Source organism: Pygoscelis adeliae, unplaced genomic scaffold, assembly GCF_000699105.1.
Source record: "Pygoscelis adeliae isolate BGI_AS28 unplaced genomic scaffold, ASM69910v1 Scaffold339, whole genome shotgun sequence".
Classification (NCBI taxonomy): Eukaryota; Metazoa; Chordata; class Aves; order Sphenisciformes; family Spheniscidae; genus Pygoscelis; species Pygoscelis adeliae.
Window position 1 is genome coordinate 575,133 of NW_008825544.1, and position 7,214 is coordinate 582,346.

General features: G+C 59.0%; 1 protein-coding gene across 1 annotated transcript in view; it reads left to right on the forward strand.

The window, feature by feature from the left end:
• Positions 1–2,814, forward strand: part of LOC103923608 (protein eva-1 homolog C-like) — a 9,193-nt gene extending 6,379 nt beyond the window's left edge. Inside the window, exons 3-8 of the mRNA XM_009331995.1 lie at positions 128–251; positions 467–619; positions 786–929; positions 1,090–1,161; positions 1,539–1,628; positions 2,336–2,814. Coding sequence (XP_009330270.1) covers positions 128–251; positions 467–619; positions 786–929; positions 1,090–1,161; positions 1,539–1,628; positions 2,336–2,721 — 969 coding nt within the window. The 3' untranslated portion in view covers positions 2,722–2,814. The remainder of the gene's footprint in view (positions 1–127; positions 252–466; positions 620–785; positions 930–1,089; positions 1,162–1,538; positions 1,629–2,335) is intronic.
• The last annotated feature ends 4,400 nt before the right edge of the window (positions 2,815–7,214 follow it).

A 7,214-nucleotide genomic window follows, 5' to 3' on the forward strand; every position in this document is an offset into this window, starting at 1 on the left:
GGGACATAAGCAGCCATAGGACGCCTCTGCGGCATGAGAGGCCATTTCCCTGAGCCTGGTGATGGCACCGAGGGAGAGCCTCAGGACTCCTCAGCCATCTTCAGGTCTATCCCACTTTGCTCTCCAGAAGCTGCTGGCTGAGTGCCAGGACCAGCAGTGGTGCCAGTTCTCGGTGCACAGCCAAGTCTTTGGGCTGGACCCATGCCCTGGAACACACAAGTACCTCATCGCTTCCTATAAGTGCCGGCCAGGTGAGGTGGAGCAGGGTCTGGGCAACACTGCGTGGGCTCTTCCCTGGCCTCAGCTGCTCAGAAACAGGCAGAGAGGGGAGCCGAGCTGCTCCTGTATCTTGCAGCCCTCTTCCAGCCTGCCCTTGGCAGCTCTCAGACTGTTGGCTGGGCTAAGGGAGGAGGGGGCTGCAGGTGATTCGGGATGCATTGGGACGCTCTGTGGTGTCACTCCCCAGGGAACCATCGGGTCAAGACCGCATGTGAGAATGACAAGCTGAGGCTGCAGTGCCGACCAAAATCCATCCTGGCCATTTATTCTGCAAATTACGGACGATTCCTGCGGGGCAAACCAGAGTGCGATGCCCTAAACACTGGGGGACCCCATATAGGTATGCTGGAATAGTTCGAGCCCAAAATGGGGCCAGGAGCCATACAGAGCACGTGGCACAAGTATACCATCGGGCTGTACCTGTGCCCCTTGGCCCCAGCTGGCTGGTGCCCAGGGGGCAGGGGCAGGCAGGTCTGTCCACAGGTCTATGCCCCATGTCTTTGCAGAGTGTTTGGCTCCGGACGCCCTACGGAGGGTCTCCAAGAAGTGCCACCGCAAGGCAAACTGCACTGTGGCTGCTGACAGGGCCACCTTTGGGGACCCATGCCTCCCCGGCACGAAGAAACAGCTGCGAGTCTCTTACACCTGCGGTGAGAGCAACCCGCAGGGCTGGAGGCGTGGTGGCTACTGGCTGAGCCCCTGCTGTGCCCACCCCATGCCATGTAGGCAGGGACACAAGGCTCCCTGGGGAGGCAGGGGGCTGCTGGGGACAAGCAGGGTGGTGATGCTCAGTGTGTCCTCTCCTTGCAGTGCCCAAGCAGCTGCTGGAGGAGGTGGGCCCTGACACCTCGGACCCCTTCCTGCTCTCGGACTACATGCATGGTAATGTGGGGGGGAGGTTATGCCAAAAGCGGTGCGGCATCGTGTCCGCGCCTGGGTGAACTACCCCTTCCATGGCCTGTCTGTGTCCATGGTACCCACCACTGGCATGAGCCCTGCAACTCTATCCCAGCATCGCTGTCCCATGGCTGAAGCCACCCATCGGTCGGTGCCCATGTCTGAAGGGCTGGAGAGATGTGGTCTGCTGGGAGCAGGGGAGAGGAGGACCCACAGGGGAGCATCCCCGTGGGCAGAGGAGCACTTGTGCAGGAAGGAAGGAGTGTGGCATGGGGAAGGAGGCAGGCAGGGGGCAGGCAGCCAGGCAGCGGGGTGCTGGGGAGCACCTTATGTCTCAGCCTGCATCCCCTTGTTTGCTGCAGGTGGCTGGTACAAAGGGCCCAGGTTCTCCAGGCTCCGGGAAGACCGGATGATTTTTACTAGCTCTCTGGCAGCTTTTGCCCACCTTTGGGGTACGTGCCCTCCCTGGCTCTCACACAGCACCTGGGGGAGCAGGATGGGCTTGGGAGGGTGGCTCAGGTCCCGTGATGGCGCTCACTCAGCCCAGGGCTCAGCTCAGAGGCAGCTAGAACCCAGACCCCTCCAGCAGGGTCGGCAGGCATGTGAGGGAGGAGGGCACCAAGCACCCATGCTGGGTTTGGGGGGGGCCACGTAGGGCAGGAGCTCGGAGGTTGAACGAGCCCTGAGGTCCCACAGCATCAGTGGTCGCAGTGCTGCTGCGGTCCTGCCCACAGACCTTCCTTCTCTAACGGGCTGAACTACCCACTGGGTCTCCTTCCTTCCTGCCCTGTCTGCAGGGGCACTGACGGAGAGCACCTCTCTGCAGGCAAAAATTTCCCTTGCCAGGGGAAATAACTCATTTAAATCCCTGGTGAGATGATTCCTCCCACCATGCTGCCTACCCTGCATCCCAATGGGGGTTTCCTATGGGGAAAGGGGCATTTCGGGACACTGGTGGGTGCTGATGAGGCTCTGGGTGACGGTCCCACAATCACTGGGGCAGGGTCTGTCCTGCTCCTGCAGCCTGGGTGCTGAGGACATCCCTGCTCCCCTCCTTTTCCTCCCATGTACCCAGCAGAGGAGGTTTTCGAGGCACTGGTACCCCGCAGGCTGCAGAGGCAGTTCGTACCATGGTCTCTCCTTGTTCTTCGCCCTCCAGGCGTCCCAGAGAAAGTTGGCCTCTACTTTCTTTGCGGGGTCTCAGGAGGCCTCATGCTCCTGCTGTGCATCATCAGCCCCAAAACGACCTTCCTCCAGGAGGTGGGGGAGGCTCTCAAAGACCCGGAGCTCGGGAGCAGCTCAGAGCTGAGCAGGACCAAGCTGCGGGATGAGCAGGATGAAGACCTTCCCGATGACAGCTCCTCAGACTCCTCCTTCCGCCGCCTCACCCGTACGTACCGGGCCACCGACAGCATCTTTGGCCCTGAGCTGACGGCGGCCATGGAGGGAGCGGTGGAGCACCAGGGTCACGGCAGGGAGGAGATCTGGATGCCCAAGGAGTCAAGCCCATATGCTATCCACAAGATCAAATCGGCCACCAAATAAGAACTGGAAGAAAATGGCCAGAAAGCAGAGGGGGGCAGAGTCTAAGTGGGATCTGACGTAGGAGAGACATGAGAGTTTGAGCTCCTCAGGGTGAGTGGGTACCCCAAGTGGCAGCAGGGCCACAGCAGCCCCAGCGTGGCCATCAACCCACTGCTCCACCAGCCTGGAAACCTCTAACCCGGGAATAAGATGCAGTCCCTGGGTGTGATGAGGGGCTGCGGGATGGCTCGTGGGGCCACTGGCTCCTTTGCCGTCAACATGCCGCTAACCCTAAGCTAACCTCCCCATTCTCGGCTTGTATTGGCTGGCTCTAGTACTTAACCCTGCTCAGCCATGCTGAGCCCACCCTGAGCCTTTCCAGGCTGTTTGCTCCTGTTTCTTCTTGGGTGCTGGCTTCCACCCCTGGTGCTGCAAACACCCCCCAGCACTCGGGCAGCATGCTGGCGGCAGAGACACAGAAATGGCCAGGATGCAGGGAGGATGCAGGCTGAGCAGGTGGAAGAGCGCCGCGAGCATCACCCAGCCCTACCATGCCACATGCCTTGCAGCCCCAGTATCCCCAGGGGAGCTACACCCTGGGGCTGGGGCAGCCGGCAGCTTGGCACAGCACTGGCTCTCACCTCCCTGCAGGCACTTGGGAGCTCTGTCACCCTGCATTGCTCTGTGCTTTCCTTCATGCTTCCCCCGCTGGCAGGAGGGCCCCAGGGTTAACTTGCTGGGGCTTTTTCCAGTGAATAAATGCAACAGCTCGTAGACACAATGTCCCTCCCTGAGCTCTGCCATTAATAGTGAAAAGGGAGGAAAAAGGAAGCAGTAAAGCTCAGCCCTCCCTGTGCAGATCGGCTCCTTGCCTCCTGCTGGTGTTTCTGGCACTGGGCCATGGGGAGCAACCAGTTGGGCCTGTTTTAGCATGGGAAAGGATAAGGTTTTAGCCTGGGGAAGGGAAATGGGGGAAAAGCAGTCTGTGTGGCTCTCATGAACGATGCTTCCCTGCCCTTGCTCCTTCTCTTGAGCCTGAGGCTCTCTGTCTGGTAAGCAATTCTGGAGTGAACATCCCCAGATGCCACGCAGAGGGGCTTCTTGGCAGCCCCATGGTGCCAGGGAGCCATGCTGGGTCTGGGGGCTGCTTCCAGCTCCAAAATGCAGCATGGGCTCTGTAGTGCTGTGGGAAGGGGAGCAGCGACCCAGCCCTTCTCATGATAGGGACTCTCCAGGCACCAGTGCTCTTGAACTAGCATGTAGTGGGATCTATTTTTCCATCCACCACCGCACATGAAGTGCCTGGGCTGGGTGCAGCAAGAGAGGACTGTCAGGGATGTCAGTGCACCCCTTAACCCAGCTGCTGGCACTGGTGGTCTGCTGGGGGCCGCGGAGGCACTGGCCCCATCTCTGAGGCCAGAGCTGCACTGTGCTCAGCAGTGGATGCTTTTCCGGTGCAGAGCCGAGTGCCATGGCAATGCAGCAGCCTTGTGTTCCTGCTCCAATGAGGGGGGCAAGGACTGGCGTCCTGCCTGATTTGGGGGTTTGCTGAGGGATGCCAGAGCCTAAGGAGAGTCTGGGAGGCCCTCACCTCAAACTGGCCCCCAGCATCCTTAGATGACAGGCAGGACTGACACCACAGACTTGCCTCCATGCTTGGACAGCTGGCACAGCTCCTGCTGCAGACCCATGGCATTCACCTTGCAGGGTCCACTTCTTGCTCCCACCCATCTTTCCTCCAGTACCCCCCTGACAGCCAGGTAGGATTTCGGCATGTGTGGTGTGAGCCGCAGCACCTGCAGTGGGGCCAGGCTTCCCAAGAGCCTCACAAGGAGCGCCAGAACAGCAGCAGGGGACTGGAAAAGCCGGCTTCCCCCTGCCAAGCCTGGGCAGGACAGGCAGACGCAGACCCGTCCCAAAGCAGGCAGCTCGCCCAAGCCCCGGCAGGCAGACTTGGATGGGGGTTTTTGGCTGGGGATCTTATCCCACAGGCCAATGCACCATGTTTCCATCGGCGGTGGGATGCGTCCCAGTTCTGCCTGGCGAGTATGCACCCGACTCATATTTTTGGCTGGAGTGTGTGCTGCCCCAACATGCGCAAGGAGAGGCAGACACCTGGATCCCACAAGGATCCCAGACCAACAGTGAGTGAACCTCAGGGAGCTCCTAGGCCAGGGACAGCAGCGGCGGCACCAGGGGAGCTGGGGCTGGAGAGGACAAGTGGCAGAGGAGGAAACAAGACTGGCTGGAGCCACAGCAGCCCTGACCAGTTTTGGGGACTGAAGGTACCCGAGATCTGTGGGACCCATGTTTAAAACCCCTGCTGGCCCTGCGAGCACCCCTCAGCCATGCCACACCTGAAAGCCGTTTTGCTGCTCCTGGCTGTCAATGGCCGCAGGTCTTTCTGCTAGACATGTGGCAGAGCTGCCTGTACACGCCTGAGCCACCCTGCCTGTCAGCAAGGAGAAAGGACTGATCCTGCCTGCATGACCCCTGGGCAGCAGGTTTAAGTCCCCTCAGAAGCTGGCACTGGGATGTTTCCCTAGCAAGGGGTTCATCAGCTCCACTGACAACAGCAGTATGTGGGTGTGGGATTATCCCAAAGGATTTCCTTGGGTTAAATTTAGGAATCTGGAAGGTTTTGCTGGGAATCTGCAGCTCTGCTGCAGTGCTGAGCTTACCTTGACCTTGGGGGGTTTCCTTTGAGCCTGAAGCTTGGCGCAGTGCTAAAAGCCCCCAAGAGCTGGAGAGGGGAAGGGACCTCTGCATGACGGGTGGCACATGTGGGGGAAGGGGGATCAGGTCAGAGAATCCCCAAAGCCTCTGGGACCACAGGAGCAGCTCAGACGGTATGCAGGCAGGACAGGGGCTGCCCAGCGAGAACTACCCCACACAAGCAGGACAGCTCCTCCCCTTGGAGCCACCTTTTGCTCCCACCAGCCCAGCTCAGCATCCCCCAGTTAGGCTCAGGCGATGGGCATGGGGCAGGTGCCTCCCACCCCGGGGTTGCAGGCAGGGGTTACCTCTGCCCCCCGCTAGCCCCTGCCATCCCTGCTTCCCCAGGTACTTGTCATGGCCAGCTGTGACATGGATATCACTCAACACCTCCATCCTCCTTCCAGAAAACGAGATGCTGGGGAAGTGGGGGTGACTGGCTGGGGGCTCCTCACAGGGGAGGTTAATTCCCCCCTTTGTGATCTCGGCAGGGGATGAGAAGCGGGCAGACCCTCTGAGAGCAACTGAGCTGGTGGAAGAGCCCAAGATGGACCCTCCTGGATCCCCCGAGCCCAGCAGGCAGGAGCAGAGGGCAGGGGAGGAGGCAAGAGAGACAGGCCCTTTCCCCTAGCCATGCTGCAAGGGTTTTTTGGAGCAAGGGGCTTTTTCCCTGGCCAGCATATTAAACAGCACCCGCTTATGCCCCATTTGAGGCTATGTCTGCAGCAGTGGATTGTAGCCCTCAGAGCTCAACCAACAGGGATGAACTGGTGACTGCTGGTGCCCCTCCTGCCTGGCTGGGTGTGATGGGTGCACTCAACTCCTTAACCAAACTCGCGGTACTTTGGTTCAGGCTCCAAAGGAGATAAAGGTCTAAGCCGTAAATGGGCTAAGAACTTCTCTAGTTCCAATCTGTTCTCTGAAAACCCACAAAGGAGCAGAGTGACACAGTGAGCATCCATGCGTATGAGCTTGGAACACCGATCATGCAATTAACACATGAAAAGTGGTGGGCTTTTCCAAGACTCATTTATCAAGGAACAAAGAAAGTTGTGGGTACAGGGAGTCTCATGCATACCTTTCCCATCGCATGTCATTTGACTACAAGCCAACCACTTTATCCCATAAATATGACAGCCTAAGTGAGCCTTCTTTGAGGTCTCCTGACTAAGCAGCCTGGCGGTGATCTCCCCTTGTGCTGGGATGCCCTCAAGGTTGCTCCTCGAGGCAGGGAGACCGCTCACCAACGACAGATCTTTGGTAAGTGACCGACATCACGCATAACCTTGTAGTATGGTAACTGATTTGTGCCTTGGTAACTTTGATTTTGTCTCAGGAACTTTGTCTGCCTTGGTAGTTTTGAATCATTGTTCAAATGATTATGCGGTACAGTAACAGAGAGAACCTTGCCATCAAACTTTGTTAAATTGCACTTTTATGACATCATGTTAAAACCACTTTTGCTAATCCTTTCAACGGTGTTCTTTAAGCTAGCTAAACCACCCATTCGCCACAGCAGGTCACAGGAGCTGCATGGCCAACCCGGGGTACACCCTGCCCCGCAAACCAGAGACCCCCAACACGGTGAGAAAGGGCAGCCCTGGTGTCCGGGGGGGCAAAGGGGTCACCCACAGCCCTTGCTGCCGGCAGAGGAAGAGGGCAGCAGGCCGGGGTCGAGGCCCCTGCGGGGCGCACTAGGCCCAGAGGCCTGTGGACGTCGCTCCATGCCCCCCACCAAGGGCGGGAGAGCCGGGGCTGCTCCCCCAGAGCTCCGGGTCCCACCAGGGCATGGCAGAGGG